The sequence below is a fragment of the Zonotrichia leucophrys genome, chromosome 5 (genome assembly GCF_028769735.1).
Source record: "Zonotrichia leucophrys gambelii isolate GWCS_2022_RI chromosome 5, RI_Zleu_2.0, whole genome shotgun sequence".
In the NCBI taxonomy this organism is placed as follows: Eukaryota; Metazoa; Chordata; class Aves; order Passeriformes; family Passerellidae; genus Zonotrichia; species Zonotrichia leucophrys.
In genome coordinates this window covers 10,212,198-10,232,579 of record NC_088175.1, presented here as the reverse complement: position 1 = coordinate 10,232,579, position 20,382 = coordinate 10,212,198, and the positions used below count along the sequence as shown (strand labels likewise).

The 20,382-nt window shown below is 38.9% G+C and overlaps 2 protein-coding genes across 3 annotated transcripts in view; one reads left to right on the top strand and one right to left on the bottom strand.

Moving 5' to 3' along the window:
• Window positions 1–1,176, top strand: part of PPP4R4 (protein phosphatase 4 regulatory subunit 4) — a 58,351-nt gene extending 57,175 nt beyond the window's left edge. For both annotated transcript variants that reach the window (XM_064714773.1, XM_064714774.1), the window contains one exon: window positions 40–1,176. In XM_064714773.1, the coding sequence (XP_064570843.1) occupies window positions 40–64 (25 nt within the window). In that variant the 3' untranslated portion in view covers window positions 65–1,176. The remainder of the gene's footprint in view (window positions 1–39) is intronic.
• Window positions 1,177–3,539: 2,363 nt separating this feature from the next.
• Window positions 3,540–11,538, bottom strand: SERPINA10 (serpin family A member 10). Its single transcript, XM_064714964.1, has 5 exons — window positions 11,474–11,538; window positions 8,341–9,116; window positions 7,107–7,380; window positions 6,249–6,396; window positions 3,540–3,753 (listed from the first exon to the last, which is right to left on the bottom strand). The coding sequence occupies exons 2-5, from the start codon at window positions 9,074–9,076 to the stop codon at window positions 3,562–3,564; spliced, it is 1,350 nt and encodes a 449-aa protein (XP_064571034.1). The 5' UTR covers window positions 9,077–9,116; window positions 11,474–11,538; the 3' UTR covers window positions 3,540–3,561.
• Between the last annotated feature and the right edge of the window lie 8,844 nt (window positions 11,539–20,382).

The window sequence follows — 20,382 nt, the reverse complement described above, 5'->3', positions numbered from 1 at the left end:
GTAACAACATATTATGTGTCTTTCTTCTTTTATATGAAGAAAAAACAGAAAATCAAACTCCTAGATCACCTGACAGAAAAATGAGGGAACCAGAGACTGGAGGAAACAACGTTCTGGTGGCATAAGGTGGGAGCAGCAGATGGGACTCTCTAATGCCTGAACTGAATAAAATGCATCCTGCAATGTTAAAAATTTAAAATAAATCTTTTATATAAAACTCCAAGCTGTAAAATATGTTCTGATAAACAATGTAATGGTTGCAGAATTCTAACATCGTAGTGAAATGATATGAACTGTAACTTCAGCTATGTGCTCTTAACCGCTGCAGCTACGGAGAAGATTTAGTTTTCTTCAGTTAGGCCTTTATAGTTTGAAGTCTTGGATTTAGAATGCACATTATTTAATTGGCTTCTTTACAATCTTTGCAACCCTTAGTTCCCATATTTTAAGGAAGAAATAGAAGGAATTGTTATGAATATGAAAAAGGGATCCCATATTTTAAAGAATCTGCAAACCTAATTTAAGACCAAAGTCCAGAACCATTATAAAAAAAACATAGACTTTTGAAGCATTGTGCTGTGAATTTGGAATTAATGTTTTTACAAGTGCTAAGTTCATAAAAATCCTGTGTGAGTTTCAAAGCAATCTAAAAGCAAATGTCTCCAGATGATGTAAAAAAAAAGCTGTATTTCATAAGTTTTGTTGTATAAATACTTGTTTTAATTTTAGTATTTCAAATTGTATTTTCACTTTAATAATTTATAATAATGAATCTAGTTTTTAATCAGCTGCTATTGCAAGCTGTCATGGTTCAGTGATGTCATCTGCATTTGTTTGTATTAATGCTAATGTTTCTATCAAAATTTATGTGGAAAAACATGCAATCATATTTTGAAGAGTTCTATTTATGCCAATACTTGAGGGAGATTATGAAGCTATTGTCAGCTTCTCTTTCAAAATGGAGGCAGCATAAATATATTGATATCAGAAATATATGGTTTTTAAAATTTATTGGTGTATGATAAAGATAATCTGGTCTGTGTATGCATATGTGAGTGTGGTTACTTTTTATAATGTAAAAACATGAATGATGATTTACTCAAAATAAAACCTAGGACAATGCTGTACATGCATGTTCTTGAAAGAAAAATTCTCAGGGCATCTTTTATAATTAAAATTAATAAAAGCACTTACCTATGGAGGGTATTTATTTAAAATACTAATAATGCTGGGTGTGTGCTGTCTTGTGTGAAGTACAGAATGTTTCTTTGGATTAAGCACTATCTGAATGCTTAAGCTTCCTACACCTCAATTAGATTTAGCAGTATTCTCTGTCTTAAGTCAACAGGCATTATTTGGGTTCTCTGGAAATACTTAATTTTTCAGTTTGTTCTGCAGCCTGGGATAGGATCCTGTAAATCACAGATTTCTTTAAAAGCTTCTTTGAGTTTATGATGTTTAACATTCAGTATTGATAGAGGTGTGCAGATGACCCGGGCTGGCTCCTCCTGGGTTCTGCACTGATGTGAGCAGACACCCCCAGTTCCCCAGGCACAGCTGGCCCAGGTGCCAGCTACAGCTGCTCCCCCGTGGGCCCCAGGAGACACAGGCTGTTCTCAGTGTGACCTTTGGCAGCACCAAACTCAGATCATCAGTAGCCAGCTGTAGAGCAGGACTCAACACTGTGTTTGCTCTTTTCATGCCTTGCAGAGCAATGCAGAACAACCAGTAAGTTCAGAAAATTAAAGCTCTTTCTCCCCTTAATAAGCAGGTAATGAGTTCTGTAAACTGTCTGTCTTTTGTTCCTTCTTGGCTGTCGCTGTCTGTCATTTTAAACTGATTAATTTATTTAATGCTGATAACAGTGCTCTACTCAATAACCTGAAATTCCTTCAATGTAATCTTGAAATGCTCTGTTTAGACATTTTTGGACTGGTCATTTTCCTTGTGCAATACCTCTGGTGTCTTGTGCATACTTTCATCACTCCTTTGCACTGCAGACCTCCATCCAAGCAGTCTTTTTAGGGGCCACTTACTTCTGGGTTAGTTCTGTTAAACAGCACCAATGCATTTGAACCCTTCAGAGCACTGTTTATACGTGCTGGAATAACAGCTGAAGGTCAACTGTGCAGTGACATTTGTTGTTTTTCATATAGACGAGTGGCAGAAGGAGTGATTCTCTTTCTGGATTCATTAAATGCAATCTGGAGCTAGGTTAGATGCACCTTCATAGTCTAGCCAGCAGAGCCTGCCTCCTAAGTCCTTTGGTGAGTGGGGTACATCAGTGTCTGGGCTCTTGTGGGCAGACACCAAATGGTGACTGAGGTGATTTTTAGAGATTTACCAGTTTTATCCTATAAGGTATCTTTTGTATCTTCTCTAGCAGAGGTATCTTGTGTTTACTGATAGACACCTGTGAAGTTCCTTGCCAAATGATTTTGAAAAGTCTTCTGCTCCTTTTTGGGCAATTATTTTGTGAAGGTTGTATGAGCAAGCAGAATTATGCTGACATCTGTTATTTACATAAACCTAGAAGTGGCTTTTTGCATTGTTTTGTACTTTATAGATAGGACTCTGCTAATTAAAATCTATTAAATGTTAAGATCTTGTCATTCGGTTGGATGCACTGCTCTACTCAAATAAAGGAAATTGTTGTTAGATCATGGAAATATTTTTCTGAAAATATTTCTGAAATATTTTTCTGAAACATCATGGCAACACCTTTGGACTTTAGGATCAACTCTGTAAATGGATTTATTACACTCTAATGGACGTATGTTTTATCCTACCAAAGTCTACCTTATTTCAGTTACAGAGTCCTGTTACAAAGTTCACCCTGGTGTCTAGATGATATTACAGCAGAAGTTCTGAGGTTAGGAGAGGGCTAGCTTTGTGCTATGAAACAGTACAGGCCAGATTTTTTAAAATCATAATACCTAAGTTATTCTTCAGAACTATTTTTTTTAAATTCAAAGAATATTTTCAAGACACATCATGTACTCTGAGAAAATGAGATGATTTGATAGTCTGCATAAATGCTTTGAAAGAGGTCAGACTCACAACACAGACTTCATGATAGACTTATTTTCTACAGTAATAAAGATCTCTAGACAAAGGTTATAAATTCTCTTTTAGGACTTGATACTGCTTCTGTTTGTATAACTGGCAAAATTCTGCTAACACTGAGGTCATTGGGCTCTTCAGTCTCTTTGTAACAGAAGAAAATGTTGAGGAATCTGAGCTTCCTGAATATTTTGGCATTTGAATGGGGCTTTTTATTCAGATTTATCACTAAAATACTGATTTTAGAAATTTCTTCTGTGGTTGTTAGGTTTTCTTTTACCAAAGGTAGATTTTACAAGTCACGTTTTTGTTGCTTTGAGCCTTAATGAAGTTAGCTTGTTTTTTGGCATTAATAAAATATTGCTAGGATTATCTGGTGCTAGCTAGGAGAGACAGAACAGATTTTCACATTTCACATTTATTTGTCTTTTTATTATAAACTAAATTATTAAAAATAAAGCCTCTTACATACCAAAGAATAGAAACTATTACCTTTATTCACATTTCTGTTGGATCAACCACCCTGCCAATGAACAGTAATGTTTTAAAAGTTTCTTCAAAAATCATGAAAAGGAATGGCCGGTCCACTTTGATGACAGGAGGCACTGTGAATGCTGTTATTTCTGAGCCACTTGCTGCTGCAGCCTCAGTTCCTTCCTCATCCACTTCAATAACTGCATTTTGGACAACCTGAAGTGCAAGGCAGAAATAACTACGTGACAGAAGTAAATACTAACCTAAAGAGTATTTTTCCAGCTGAAGGTATTCAGTTGAAGTAGGCTTCTGTGAAGGACTAAAATGAGCAGTTAATCTTTGTTTTTTCTCCTGCATATTTCTATTTTGTACATTTGGTAGCACAGACTACCAAATGTACAAATTTGGTAGTCTATCTAAATATGTAGAGCAATGAGGTACAGTCCTGGATTGGTTAGAATATTTTCCACTCTCACTGAAATTGCAGCCTGGCAGAATCTGATTTTTCATTTTTTCATCTTTTCCATTTTGTTCTTTCAGGCTGCTTATACCTGTGAGTGCTTCTGCTGTGTTAGTGTCTGTACTGGTGAACTGCCTGGTCATCGAGTGGATTTACAGCTCCTAAACTCCCAATTCTAGGAATTACTTATGTGAAAACAGTTGAAGGACTTCACCAGTGTTGAGGTTTCTGCTACATATTTTTAAATAATATTTTTGTCTTTCACAATTCCCAGGGACAGGATGCTCCTCTGGCACTCTGTAGCTGATGCACATATTGCTTCTAATATCAGTTAGCAGTTCCTGTTAAAGTGTGATTTTTTTGATAACACAATAGTTAACTGCTGAGAATCAGCATGAAAGTTACATGATCAAGAGGAAGGGACAAAAGTGCTGCAGATTGCCATTATATTTCCCAACAGTGAAATAGTTCATACCAAACTGAAAATCTCTGCAATTTCATCCATTAAATATTTATTCTTAGGATGTCAGATCTTCTCAGAAAGGTTTTTTTTTTTCAAGCCACTGCAAATTTGAAAACCTTTACATCAAGCATGAGAGTTTTTGAAACTTGTATAGAAGTGTTTATTATCCCACCCTGTTAATTGGCTAAGCACAAAGGCTTCTATATGGTGTAGGGAGACTTGTAAGAGCAGCACCAGAAGGATTCTTTCTCATAGGGTACAAATACCCAAAGGGAGGGTGCAAAGAAGGTGCAGTCAGGCTCATCAGGGGTGCCCAGTGACAGGACCAGAGGCAGTGGGCACCAAGTGAAACACAGGAGGTTTGAACAGAGGAAGTTTGAACACAGGAGGTTCCCTCTGAACCCCAGGAAATGCTTTTTCATGTGAGGCTGACTGAGCACTGGCACACTGAATTCTTCCTCTTTGGAGATAATAAAAAGCTGTCTGGACATGGACCTCAGCAACTGCTCGAGGTGACCTTGCCTGAGCAGAGGAGTTGGACGAGGTGACCTCCAGAGGTTCCTTCCAACCTTAACCATTCTGTAATTCTGGGAAGCCTCTCCTGGAGTTGTGGTCCTGGATTGTCTCTGCCATACAACCCTCCACAACCAGGAGCAGTTGCATGCTACAATTTTCTTACATAAATTTATAAAACTACATTTTTAAATCCTATGCCAGAGTAATTTTATTTGGATCTTGTTTATAATTCATCTTGTTTCAGTAATTTTTTAAACTTTTACTGTATTTAGAATTCGTTGTTTTCCATCTCATTCCACACACTCCGTTCTTGTGGGCACAAGTATCTCTGTGTTTTGTCTTTCATCTCCTTTCTTTGACCATGCATTTTAATCTTCTATTATCAGCAAGTTGTCCTTTTTATAGACTAGCTGTTTGTTTTTCATAAGATATCTCTGGTTACATAGACCTATTCCTTCTTGATATTGATGTGATTGACAAGTCCTTTGTCTTCCATTCTGTTCTGCTTCTTGTTTTGCCTCTGTTTTGCATCAGTCTTTTGAATTTCATCTTTGCTCTCCCTTAAACAGTGGCATAAAGTATCTCCTCCTGCTCCTCTTTTTCCATGGGGCTGTGTTCCTGCCGCCTTGGCCATTCACTGCCCTTGCCTTTACCTGTCTAAAGGTTCTTTGAAAGTTTCAGCATACAAGGTGGAACATCTGTATGGGTTGGAGTGCAACTATATTGTGCCAATCCTTGCCTGTGAGATTGTGTTTTTTCTCTTCCGTGGTATATAAAGGGAAAAACAGGAGTGCCTTGACTTCTCTTCCTCACTGTTATCTTTTTGAGATTTTATTATTTAAACTTTCAAAGGTTCTTTATTTTTTGAGAAGTATAACTGTCTCTGGAATGCATATAAGGAGTTCTTTCCTTGAATTTCCTTCCTTGCCCTGGATTTTACCATTTGACTCTCATTTACGTTGTCTTTCTTGTTCACAGTTTTTGTGAAATTGTGCCCATTCTCTGCCAACCATATTCCTCTTGAGGCAGAGCTTTTCTCCTGTGATGGGTTAGCTCTGGGAGGTGCTGAGCACCTATGAGATGTCACTGCTTCTTTCCCTTACACACCTCATACTTGAAGTGGGATCCATCCTGATTAAGATGTGTAGATTGCACATACCTGGCTGATGAGGTACTTTGCTATTAGTGTCCCTATAAATTTATATGACCATATTGACTGGGCTGTTTATATATTATTATAATCCAAACAACAAATAATTTTAGTGGGCTTACCTGTGAAACCGCTACATATTCGTGATCTGTCAGATGACTAAGATCTGCTGAACGCGTAAAAAGCTTTTTAATTCCAAGACTTTGAAGCAGTTTCTTCATTTTGTATTTTTGCTCTAGTTTAAACTTTGGAAATGAAATATCCACTTTTCTGTTAAAAAAAATATTAATTAATGCAAAGGATGCAAACAGTCACTTGACTGCTGAAATGCACACTACTCAGGACTTAAGCTTTACACAGAAAAAGAAGGGACAAAAACTGGAGAGTCTCTGCTGGCATTTAGGTTGCAGAAAATAATTTCTAACCTGTTGCCTGCCAGTGATGTTACAAATAATTTTCTTCTCTGTAAAAATACTTCCACCAACAGTCACAGTGCCCTGATACCAGGGCAACACACTAATTTCTTGACTGCTGAAAAGAATTTTCACTTCAGGAACTACATTTCACAGGAATCATTTGGGTTTACCTTTTTATATTCTAATTTATCAGTCCCTCTGGGTTTCCCCAGGTAGGAAATGTTTAATAAATGTCTAGATTTATAGTGGGTTTTGCTTGGCAGTACTAAATTTAAGGAGAGAGGAGACCTAAGGAAGAATGTGGAAAGACTCATGCCTTCTCTCACAGAGAGACGTTTTTAACTGAGATGAGCTGAAGTTTTGTTGCCTGTAAGTCACAACTTTCACATACCACTTGGGCTGTGGATGGACCATTAAAGGACCTCTACTCTGTAGATAGCTCTTGCCACAGAGATGCTACCATGGGAAAAGGGTAAGGAAGCCCAGCTAATCTTTGCTGGGCTTTGTTGCTTTTCTGCAGTGGACATCAAAGACATTAGGGCCCCGTGGGTGTCAAAGCAATACCTGGATTTCATGCTTCCAAGCCAGGATTCCAGAAGCTCTGCAGTCAAATGGTCTTCAATTGAAATGTAGTCTCCCTCTTTTTCTGGGATAACAATCAGCATGTGGGCATTCCCTTTGTAAGGTATCTTTATCACAGTGCATCTTAAGTTCTCATCAAAAGTGGAATTAATTTTATCTGACTTGAACATCATGGGTACTTGTACGCTTCTGTATTTGTTTATGTGGAAAGTCTCAATTTCCGTGAATTTGGAATTAAATGGATAGACCCACTTGCCTGAGGAAAGAAAGAAATTAAATCATTATGTGTGTTTAGATTTGTTCAGAAAAATATTCTAAAAAGTTAAAAAACCTATAGGATATTTTCTGTATCTAGTTGAAGTGGCTGTCAGTTGTGTCTGGGATAAGTGGATGACAATTTCAGTATATTTTATGTTTATTGTATATAAATTTTTTTACAGAAAAAAACCCAAAGTAATCCACAAAATAAACTGCTTCCTTTGCACAGAAAGAAGGGAAGTATTTTTCTAAGTTTGGTTAGTTGCCACTCAAGTTCAGAATTTATGTTATCTTTGTTTTATCAATGCCTGGTGAGCATCTGACGTTTTGTAACATGTAACCTTCTCTGAAATTGTCTACCAGCTGTTCAGTATCCTGTATTTAATTTAATTATCCAATATTTTGGATGAGGATTCACTGACTTCTCCATAAAATGGTTTCTGACCATCTCTGGTATTTCTTTCCCTCCCATTGTAAGGTAATATAATGGGATTCTTGGGTTCCTATGGGACAGATGATTCTTGATGAAAATAGGGAAATTATTTTTGTTTCAATGATTTTGTATACTATGTTAAATCAGTGCATGATTTTATGCCCAGTATTCAGCATTTAAGACTATTATGATTAAGACTTTTTCATTTTAATGGGTGAATTAAAATAAAACATTGTTTCCTGTCATAAAGAGGGATAACTGGGAGATGGACTGAGATAGCTTGATACAGGGCTTTTTGTTCTCTTTGAGACTCTATTTTATGGAAGATAGCATAGAAAAATTGTGGTTTCCTATCATAAAAAATAATTTCCTATTATATGAGCTTAATAGAAAAAAGTAATCTTAGATAAAGACATAGAGAAAATAGGACATCTAAATTCATTTAAACTCCCCCTAATGTAGCTGAAGTTAGAGTCTTGATTCTCCTAATAAATAATTATTCTGCATAATAAAACCAGCAATTACCTTTAAAGAAAATGTAGTCCACAAGCACCACTCTGTTATGGCGGTCCAGCTCTTCAAAAAGTTTTGGGATTTTTCCTTTTGTCATTTTGTTAATTTTTTGATTGATGAAAAGTTTTGCTTGTGTTAAGTTTTCGAAGTCTACTTTCAGGAATTCCATGTCAAAGTACTGCTTAGATAAATTCAGGAAAGACTCCTTGAGTTTGAAGTCCTTTTGAATAAAAGAAAGAACACCTCGCATGAGGAGAAATTCTTCATTCATTGTGATGTTACCTGTCAGTTGTTTAAACAAAGCTGGTAAATGTTGGCTATCCACTCTGTCCTTCACATCATGGAGGTTTAGACCTTTTACAATTTGTCTGTGTGTTTCTCCTTTGGTTGCCATCATATAGACACTCATGAGAGCTGACACAGAAAATGGAGAGATGATTACATTGTTATCATGTGTCATTGCAATTTTTCTGTAGAGGTTAAATCCAAAATTTGTGGTCTTTTCAGTGAAGTTGTGAAGAGTGAAATCTTCAAGACCTTGGTCTTCAAGACCTTGGTCTTCAAAACCTTGGTGTTCAAAAGGCTTAGAGATATTTTTGTGATGATACCACTCTTTGGAAATACTGATGTCATTTCTTTCCAAGAAATTACTCTCTTTTTCCACCATTGGAAATTTAGGTTTGATATCAGCCCGGATGAATTCAAAACATATTTCACTTAAGAGAAGTATATAGATTCCTGCTTTCATGTTGACATCCAATAATGAACTATTTAGAGTTGGTTTTTTCCTAGAAAAAAAGAAAGGCAACAAAATGACTTTTTAGTTTGTTCTTCCATTCACAATGCAAAGGGTAAAAGATGTAGTGGTCTTTCTGCATCTTCAGGGTATATACTCCAAACCTGGCCAACAAAATGTTTAGAGAAGACCAGGCAGATATTACAGGACACCCAAGGCAAACCTTAGCATCAAACATTGTGTAAATTTGCAAATGAAATGCACTTTGCATATAGTGCAAATATGATTATCATCCATCTTTCCATAAAGCAATATATGAATTCTCTCCCATACAGCAATGTTGAATTGCACCTCATGGAAAATTTTTGAATGGCTACAATCTTTGGAGATGCATTTTCCCATTATAAATTAAATGGGATGTTCAAGACCACCAAACCTGCACAGATTCCTTTTGTATAGCAGTGGGCAAAGGGATAAATGAGACTAAAAGATGGATTATATGGCCCATCATTAAAGTAGTAAGTGATTCAACAGCCTAGAATCACGTGGCAATCGTTAACTACTCCTTTTAAGCTAAGGATCTGTAACAGCAAATTACGGTCACTGTATAATTTGTGATTTGGCATATGGGAAAGCTGGTTTTATCTGGTTTATTCAGAGTTCAGCTGAATTTCACAGTTGGCTGATTCAGGCTGTGGGAGTTAGTCCTGAAAAGGTATGTTGATGTGAGTACTGAGACATTTGGGTGCCAAGTCACGAGGTGCTTTTGGCAGTCAGGTGGTGTGCTATTTTCTTTGGAGATAATAGGTCACGTTTTGTACTTGCTGCAGCACAGATGGGCTGTCATGACTTAATCGGGAGGCAGCGAATTCGATGAATGTTATGCCTGCTCTCGAGTGCATGGCAGACAGAGAACAGAGCAAAATATGCAGCAAATATGTTGTGAATATTTATTTATTTATTTATTTATTTTTATTTCCCATTAACTCTTGATTTATTTCTAATGAGATTCCCAGTGTCTGGATTTTCAGGACTGGAGTAGGGAAGGGGATAACTTGACTTCATATAGGGGATAACTTTGACCTGCCTTGCTGGTCAAAGCGGTGCCTGCGACATCTGGAGTGCTGGGACACTCACTGGCCCCTGGCAGGCTGAAGCAGTGCAGTTCAGAGCTAGTGCAGTAACTGCTGAGCATTCCCTCTGCTTGTGTAGTGACCCACTTCTGTGGGAAGTAGCACAGGCACAGGGGTCCTGTTCCTGCCGCAGTGCTGCACCTGCCCTGGCAGCAAAGAAGGAGGTTCTTTCCTCTGGGAATCATCCCTGCTTTGAAGAAACACCCTTGGACTGTAGAGTCAGCTCTAGCAAAGAGGCAGAGACTGGAAAATTTTGCTTTTGATCATATTCAATCAGTGCAGCACCAATTTGTCCCTCTAAATGCAGTTAGCATCAGGCCTAACTGCTCACCAAGTATTGCAGAGCACAAGCCCTTCCTCATCTTTTCTAGGCAGGGTGCAATTCCTGCACACAGTGTTGCATCTGGCAGACATCACTGTTGCTTCTCTCTGGGAGATCTGGAACAAGACTTGGCTCAAGTGGCCACCAGCTTTCCCCAGGAGATGTGAAAGGACTGGCTGGGCACAGTGCTGAGCTGCCTTCCAGAGGGCTCTGCCTTCCCAACACAGAGAGGTTTTGGACAGAAAGGGCAGGACAAACACAGAAGCTCTTGCTTACAGTTTTATCCTAAACTATTCAACACTCAAGAAAAGATTCCTGAATCCTCAGGCAAACACAAACACATCTGCTGCTGATTTGGGTGCAATGAACATGGGAATAAAAACCTTGCAGTTGCACTAAGTAATCATCTGAGATTGCAAACATTTAAAGTTAACATTAAAGCAGCTGTATCATTCTCCTTTACTGACAGAAATAGAGCATGTCCTCTAGAACTAGAGGACATGTTCTCAAAAACAGTTCTGGGAGTTCTCAAAAACAGTTCTCTCAAAAACAGTTCTGGGAATGATAAAGTAGAATTTATGTACATTATAGACTTGTATTTTTAGATTCGAGTGAAGCTTATTGCTAATTTTGGACAACTCACTTTATTTGGAGAGCAGACAGTTCATTAATAAATGTGTGTTAGAGCAAAGTGAATATTATTTCCATTTAAAGAAATATTTATTTTTAGTAATATCAATATCAAAGAAAGAAGCTTCTTGTGCAAATGCCTTTTTCTTCTGAAGGCATTAGAGCAAGAGAAAAATCCATTAGAAGCTGATTAAGGTCTACAATCATTTAAAGCATCACATCTAGAGAATCATTGATAAATGTATAAAATTGCATTATATATATATAAAAGATATAATAATCTTTCCTTTACAATCTAAATTTTTCATATAAATATTATCTTACCTATTAGGTAGCTCTTCTGTTATGTTTCTCAATCAGTTATGTTTAAAAATGAGATGAAGATGTCTGTCCCATTTAGAAGTTTTTGAACAAATATTTGCTCTTCCAAAGACAGATAATCTGGTTTTGTCTGTTATAAATTAACTGCTTTATAAACACTGATTATGTGTTTCCTATAAATGGCATAATAAGGGAGGGTTATATTCCAGTAAATATGTTCTCTTTCATGAGAAACAAGAGAACAATAAATTCTTTGCATTTAGCCCTTCAGCACTCTATCAGGATGTGGCCCCCCACATCCAATAGCCCATAAGAATTATTTTTTAGGCAGGATCTGAGCTACTCAGTAGAGTATCCAATCTGGCTTAAATTATCCCCTTATGTAAAAGAAAATGTCAATATTCACCAAGGCAGGGGGAGCACGAGGGAGGGAGAGAGGGAGAAGGCCCAGAACATTGGTAGGGGTGTTACCAGCATCCTTGCCCTGCAATTTGGCCGTGCTTTGAGAGGAGAGGCCAGGGCTCCACTCCCTCTTTGAAGAGTGTGCCAGGTATTCAGTGATGTATCAGTCTGCCAACATCAATGCCTGATAACCACTGAGGGATGTTCTCCCATAAAATACAAAGCTGATATCCATGCAAAACTTATACAGAGCTATGGGAGGCATCAATAATTTTTAACAATTTTCAGTTGGTCTTGCTTGAACAGATTTGGGTCTTGAGCCTTACTAGTTGGGCAAGGCACATTCTTTAAGACAGATAGCTCATTCAACAATTTCTCTAGCATGGGATGGTCTAAACTCTTCACTATTTTGATCATTGGCCTAATTCCAGATAAAACATACACATGGAATTCCCTATCTTCCCCTCGTGGTCCTAAATAGTTTTCAGAAATACTCCCAAATGAAATAGAACACTGAATTTTGATTTGGATTGTAAAAGAAAAATCATTTGGCTTTAAAATGTGAAATAAGGGTACTAGTCTCTAATTTCTCACTGAATTGAAAAAAATAAATATAATATGCAGTCTAAATGGATGTATTAGACATTGTAGAAAGCCCATTAAGAATTAGGGCGTCCAGGACTCAATTTTAAAAAGACTTCTGTTTATTGCTGATGAGTATTGCTTCTATAAGAGTGTTTGCTTACAAGATGCAAGATTTCATTAGGAAGGGCTTAAGAACTGAATGTAGTCCCTCTGTTGTTTAAGTAGATTTGTATCCTTGTTGCAAGGATACCATAGTGGAGGGCAGTTGTGGGGTTTATGCTCTTAAGGAGTTCAACAGAGAGGTCACAGGCTCTAGCTTCTTAAATTACATTTTGTTTAAATTAATTTAAAATATTCTTCCTTTTAGAAGCAATACCAGTCATAATAGGTCCCCAGTGTAGGCATTGTATTACAGAATATGGGAAAATAAGATGGGGTTACAAACTGAAGGCCCTGTAATGTCAGGCAGTCTAGTCCCTAAACATGAAAAAGCTCTACTGTGGATGCCCCAGTGACTTCAGAACTTCTGTTCTCCATGTGACTGGACTTTTTTTTCCTACTTCCTAGTGTATATGTATTTGTGGTTAATTCAGTTGGATTTGAAATTCAAATGTCCTCTCATCGCATGGAAGAAATTTGCATCTGATATGGTTGAACAAAGCTGCATTACTGTGGTGTGCCTCTGAATCTGTGTGTCTTCTGGAGACTGTGGTGCTGTGGTTGTGGCCCAAAGGAAAATACAAGGAAAACCTGATGGACACAGATCCTGGCCTTTGTGCTCAGCAAAATCAGCAGTTATTTGCAATGAGAGTAGCTCTTCCTCCTTGCACCATGATGCTGACACATGTGGTCACTGCTGGAAGATAAGAGACTCAATATTGATGTTTAATATTCAAAATATTAAGATTGTTTATAGGTGGTATGGTACTGAAAAGAGGGGCTTGAAGAAACCTTAAATTCTTTGAATCTCTAGGCTAAATCTTTGCTGGACCACAAAGCCCATATCAATCCTGTTTAACCCAGAGGAAATAGGAGGCTGTTATGAGATGTATTGGCTGTGTACAGTGATCTGAGAAAATTGTCTTTCTCTGTAGTTACTCACAAAGCCCTAGCTAGTTTTTTATGCCAGGTAACACCTTGCTGAGTGTATCCACCATGCACTATCAGGAGTAACGTATTCCTCCCACCAACTCCTATTTATATTGTCAGTTGCCCTTTGGATTCAACAGAGCTTTCTGAGCAGTTAAACTCCGCACAACATATGGGTAACACTCTGCCAAACTATACATGTTCAGAGTGATTTACTGGGAGAGGATTGCTAGTGTGTGACTCTTGCAAATTGCACTTTTCCACAGTTCATCAGGACAGAACCATCTCTAAAACCTGAATAAGCAAGGCCAATACAAGTGCACTGCTGCCCATTTGTGTCTCTGCTGGGAGCTTGTGCCAGTGCTGAGGCTGGGCAGCAGTTGAGCTAAAGACGGTCTGTTCTCTAATAGACAACTGTTTTTGGATGCATATGCAACTCTGAAAAACTTGGCAGTGATGATGTAGTTCAGGTTCTCACGAATCTGTTTGACATAGCCCTGTGACTCCTGAGTACCTGGGGGTAGATACTGCAGAGGCAGATTCAGCTGCTTGTTCCAAATAGTCAGAGAGTTTCTGCTACAGACAGAATTCTTCCTTTTGCAGTTTGGCGGGACTGGCAACACCTCTATTTCAATGGCTGCTTTTCCTCTTACTTAATTTCCTCAGTCAGTTTTAGGAAACCTTCTGTGACCATGAAGAAACCCGTCATCCTAATATTGAGGGTTTGAGGGCTTAGGTTCCCTGTGCTGAGTCTGATTCCTCCCAGTTATAATCTCCTTTAGTTCTTGACTAAGTAATGCCTCTGTTCCACATTCCATGACCCATTTTAGCAGTTTGTAACTCAATCACAGCTGAGATGCAAAGTGGGCTATGAGATATAGTGGGCATGACTGCACTACTTGAGAGCAGGTTCTAGGAAGGAGACGGGTGTTTAATTACTTGTATCTGTACCAGCTTCCCAGTGGGAGATTTTGGGAACTGAATTTCTTGCCTTGCTCAAACAAGGTAGTAACTAAACAGATACATTTCTGTCAAGACCCTGCAAATTTCTGTCCCCAGCTAATGGCTACACATTTGGTTCTCAAGGGCAGACACAGGGCATTTACAACTGTCTTGAGGGATCTAGGTGAAATCAGTCAGAAATACTGACCATACTGGAGAGTGATGAGAAAGTAAAAAGTGTCAGTTCAGGAAAATATTTAGGCTGAATGTGATCTAACCTCTTCCATGTTTCTTAGACTAAACAAAATCCCAGGAATAGTGCAGGGAATGGATGACTTGCAGGGATGATTTGCAGGGATCTGTACTTCTTCTGAAGTCTCACTGTGAAATTACTCATAACACATAAACTAACATGCTCCAACAGTTATGAAACAGCTCCTTATTCAGTCTTCTGAACACACTTAGTTTGTCAACGAGCTGATTCATCAAGGTGACTGCTGCTTCTCCCACTCCAAGAATGCACAACAATAATTGAAATCATCAGGACACAACTGTGGCTCCAGACCTACACTGTTCATAAGCTTGAGCCCTTTTGTGCCACTGTTCATGTGACAGGATTGCTGTAGTGAGAGCCTCTTTGGAAGGCACCTATTCCTGCCTGTCACCTGGGGTGGGATGGGTGTACTACTGTACAAGCTGGACAAAGCAGCAAAGCTGCAGTAGCTCATAAATAGGGCAGAAGTATTTCCATGATGCTTTCAACTTCACAGTCAAGGGCTGTCTAACTGTCCTTGAACACACAAATGAAAGTATAATTGTATGTTAATAACACATCTTACTGTGGAATCTTTTACAGGAAATGCAAAAATGATGAAACATTGTAACACCGTGTCCAGAGAGGTACTATCAATTTTCAGTAAGAGGTAAAAAGAGGCAATCATTCATGATGTATGATGGAAGTAGCACAAACCCTGTTTTTTCCCAGGAAACTGAGTAAATAACCTTTTAAAGTTAGCCTAGCCTTGTTCCCTGTGATTCTCTGGCTTGCAGCAATGAAAAATTTGAATTCACCATTGTTTACTTATCCTCCATTTTTACCTGCAAGTATTGCAAAGCTCTAGAAGGGGCTGGCTGGTGTTTGCCGAGTCCCCATGGAGCCAGCAGGTGTCATCACAACCTTTAGTTCTCAGATGGGAAGAACGATAATTTTGTGTGTTTGGACAGCTGCCCTTCTCTTACTAAGCCTTCTCAAAAGCCTTACTAAGCTTTTGTCACGAGACAGGACTTGAGCAGGCAGGAGACACAAACTTAAGAAAATGGTACTGGTAGATATTTCTGTTCTCCAGGGAGGGAATTTCAAAGTTTCTCCAGGAGATGTGAAATGCAAGTGCATTTCTGTTTTAAATTCCTGGAAAAAATCCAACTCAAAAGGCAGGAATGATAAAGTGTGTAAGAGACTGGCACGTCTAAGGGGTAAAAAACCTTTTTTTTTGCACCTTCAGAATGACATAAAATTTTACAGTCAATAACCTCTGATGACCTGAACTTGAAAAATTATATATTTGCCCACTATTTCTTATCCAAATTCTATATTTACATGCACTGCCCATGCATCTCCTTACTGCTGTGATAATCAATCTAAGTCCCTGGGACTTGCAGTGTTTGACTGTCTGGCCTGAAGCAATTACCTGATGTAATGAAGAAATCTCTGCACTGTGGCCTCTGTAGCAAAAGGTGCCCTCTGGCACCTGTGAAATGTGCTGAGGGTTATTAATCACCAAATGAGTGCAAATCAGTGCTACCTGCATTGTCCAGAGTGACTGGCAGAGCTCTGCATTGTGGGGTTTGGTACTTGTGCCTCTCAGGGGTTTTTCCATTTGAACAGAATTATCAATGCAGTAACCAGTGCAGGCCTGGCTCTGAGTGTGCTCTTCTTGTTGGAGGATGCATGGACTGGATATTCAAAAGCAACACTTCTTCCTCAAGAAAGTTTGTATCCACTTGGCTCTGCTCTCATGAAGTATTTAAGCAGGAATCAGTTTTCATACAGCACTTGGTGACTTTGTTTAAGCTGCTCCAGCACTTTACACTACCTGTTCTTCCATGAGACTTCCATGCCTCTCTGATTCTACTCATTATACATGCTGGTCTTTAAAAACCTCAGGCCCTTCCTGAGGTTTTTAAAGACAGTATCCGTGTTGTGATCTCTACATCCATATTGTGAAGACAGTATCTACAGTATCTACATTTCCATTTTCTTTCTCATAAGGAAAATTATTTAGACAGTGAAATAATTAAGTGGAAAGCAACCCCTATGAGCTGTATAGGTACTCAAATATGGCTTTCTTGATGTTTCATAGGAATATTGCATTTAATATGTGGGCAATGCCAGATGTGAGGTGTTAATTTTTCACTTCCTTGATTTAGGCGCTCATGTCACTTAGCAACCTTACTCATCTTTGAAATGGAACTTCTTAAGGATGCACATACATTGCTAGTGAGAGGATAATTTGTATTGGAAAAAAATTTGGCAAATGGAGCAAATGCATGAACCACTTTCAGTCCTGATGGAAACCAGGTGCTAAGTTTAAAGCTCTTTTCAAAGGTTTTTTTTTTTTAGGCTGCTACTCCTCCCAGAACTGCTCTTCCCAGTTCCTGATGTTTTCTGGTTAAAATGCCATCCAACTCTGAACTTTGAGTCAATAAATTTTCTGCTTGGGTTTTTTGAGATTTAGGTTATATTCTCTTTATCTCATTCTCTCTCTCTTGCCTTCTCTCAATTGCATTTTATGTATTTTGAAAGTATTCTTTTTGCATCCACCATTACAAAATGATAAAGGTCTGAAATATACCAAGCTCATCAAGCTGAATGACCTGATCCAGGGCAGACATTTTTACAGCCTGTACTGTGGGAGGAAGTGGTGAGCTCATCCTTGTCAGACATCAGATAATCCACACCAGAGAAGTTATGGAAACCAGGTTTCACTGAATCTGCAGGCCAGATAACTCTTTGTATGTACCAAAAAAGTGCAAATACATTTGCTTTCAGATATTTATTTTTATGCTGGTAAATTAATCCCATCAATGAGTCAGAGACAGATAAAATCTTAATATTCACTTCTGGGATAACAAAGAGTAGTGAGATATGTTCATGGTTAACAGTTTTTGTATAAGTATCCATTCCTATAGGGTGATAGGACAGCTGGAAGGAGGAGAGAAGAAAAGCATGACAATCAAGGCTGCAGAAAGCTGAGACTTTATTGAACAGAAAAAGGAACCTTGTAGGTACCCAAAGCATGGCCCAAGATTCCACCAATCCATGAAACACAACTGCCTGTACAAGGTCTATTCCTTGGCTAGTACCAGCACATTCCCATGAGGTTGGCATGGACAATGCAGTCTCTCAGGGAACTCTCTGGGTCACTTGGAGTAGAAAGTTGTGTTCCCACAGGATGTGGACCATGGGTCAGCTCAAAGCACCTTCACTGTCAGGACCCCAGTGGCAATTCAGCTGTAGGTCAGTTTTGCTTTTCTGTGCTACAGTCATAACTACAGTATCAGCACTGTTCTTTATGCCTCTTCTTGGAAAGATTCCTAGCCTCCTACAGTCAGGATTTTGTGCCAAACTGAAGCATTTAAAAGCCTATAATACACTGTATTATATATTCCTTTAAAGAGAGTGGTATCTCTAGTGTGGGAGCAGTCTTACTTCAGACACTTCCTGGGGCTGTGGCCAGATCAGAATAAGTGCCTGAACACATCCAAGCCATCCTTCTTACCTCCCAGAAGGCCTCATCTAGCCTCTTTACTTGTTCCTTCTCAGGCATTTTTGATTGAAAGCACCTATTTTGCTCCCTATATAATGAAACAATTTTTGGATCCCACTGAAGTTACTCTATAGTAAATGATAGTAACCTTGGTCAGCATGTGATTATAGAATGAATGCAAGATTTCTGCATCATATAATTTGCTTTTGATGGAGGTATTCATTTTTCTTTTTGGCATTGTAATGAGCATGGAAGCATTTGCATTGACAGGAGGCCTAAATTACAAGCCACCACTCATTCTTCTTCAGTGAGCAGTGGTGTCTTCAAGTTCCACTCACTGTCCTTCTAAAGGACAGCCAGTCCTGTGGTCAGACTTCTTGTCAGCCAACATTTCTGTTCAGTAGAAGATAAGCGTGGGGTGAATATGATATTTCAGCTACATTTTATTGAGCAAGTGGCTATATTTAACAAGACTTTGCTCTCTCTGACCAAAAAGCAAACAAGTGCTCTTGTGAACACACAGTGCAGTAATAGCAAAGAATTGAGGACTGTATGAAGAGACTGTAAGAGAACAGGCCTTTTAAAATCGTGGTTCATACACTTGCCATCCAAACCTGTATCTTCTGCTTGACTGTAGTTATCTTACAGCTTAGGCACAAGGTAGCCATGGTAGGCATTGGAAGATCTAAGCCTGGACACAAAGATGCTCCCATTCCAAAGGCAGAATATAGTCATTGCATTGCACTGTGATGCTTGTGGGAGGTCAGACCCAATGATAATCCACCCTGCCACTCCATATAGATTGGTCTGGCAAACATCTTTGCTTTTAACCTGCTGCAGACATCCTGTCTCAGCTCCTTAGGCTTGTGTACAACCAACGTGGATCTTGTGTGACAATGTGCTCAGATCCTCAGCCTCCTGCTGCTGTGACCAGATCAAATTGCTCCTCCCAGGTAAGTGTGACATCATGGGCTGCAGCAGATCAGGAGCACAAAACAAAGATCAAAACTAGACAACTGATGCTCTTCATATGAAAAAGAAACGTACAAGATACAGACAGTTCCAATAGTAAGGGGACAAAAACTACCAGTGCTTTCTCTGTGGATGTTTCACTGTTATCTCAGTAAATTTTAACTGACATAGGGCTGTTTACCTAAGAAAATAATGCAGTGGAATTGTGATGGGAAAGTGTTATCCTAAATCCTTGTGTGAATTTCTGTTCTAGCATGAGTGACTTCTTGGGTGAAGTTAAACTCTCAACTCTTCAGCAGATGACAAATAAAAAAGATTTCTTATGTCAGAACAAAAGCTTCTGTACAGATATTTTTCAATCTAGAACTATATTATTTTAAACCAATCCTTTAGATCATAGCAGAACCTTGGTTTTGTGTGCATCTAGTGTAATGGAAGATGGAATGATTCAGCACATCACTGAATATAATTTTGATTTAACTCTTTCTGCCTTTTTGACCAAAATTCAACATGTGAAGCCTTGTAAAACTCACAGCTTCCACTGCTAGCTAGCACCACAGGATTGGGTCTGTGGTCCCTCTGTGGCTGTGTGACTTCCATACTCAGCTGACTTGCACAGCAGCTCTTACTCTTGGCCTGCCCAGACCTGCCATGGTGTTTGGAATTCTCCCTGAGAGCTGAGCCAGGGGGAGACTCCCTGTAGGAGCAATTGCACCACTACAGCTGTGCCTGCAGCAGTGCAGCTCAGCAGCTCAGGGAGGCAACATAAACAGTCTCCCTATGAGACGGTGGTATAATGACATAACTCCATCGCTCCACTGAGCAGGCTGTGGGTTTAACTGCCCTTGCTCAGGCAAGGACCATTTCAGTAATTAATTATGCACATGCCGCAGTTTATGTTGGTAACAGCATGTCTAGCTCAAGAAGTTGTGATAGATTCAGCTGCTGAGGCCAGTCCACAGCGTGACACTGAAAGTCTGCAAGCAAACAAGCTCTTAACAGATGAGGCTGCAAAAGCAAAAGTTGAAGCCAGGCTAGAAATTTTGTCCTAAGCACATATGAAATGCAAATGCCTCATCTCTTTTCATGTCTGCTGAAAAGAAAAATGAGCTGTGCAATGGAGTCTTTGCCCAGAGTTTTATCTCCTAGTTTAAA

Coding starts and splice junctions, on each gene's coding strand:
- SERPINA10 (XM_064714964.1), bottom strand. CDS start 9,076: ATGAAAGCAGGAATCTATATACTTCTCTTAAGTGAAATATGTTTTGAA. Junction 7,381..8,340: donor GGACTACATTTTCTTTAAAG/GTAATTGCTGGT, acceptor TTCTTTCCTCAG/GCAAGTGGGTCTATCCATTT. Junction 6,397..7,106: donor CTTGGAAGCATGAAATCCAG/GTATTGCTTTGA, acceptor TTTTTTTAACAG/AAAAGTGGATATTTCATTTC.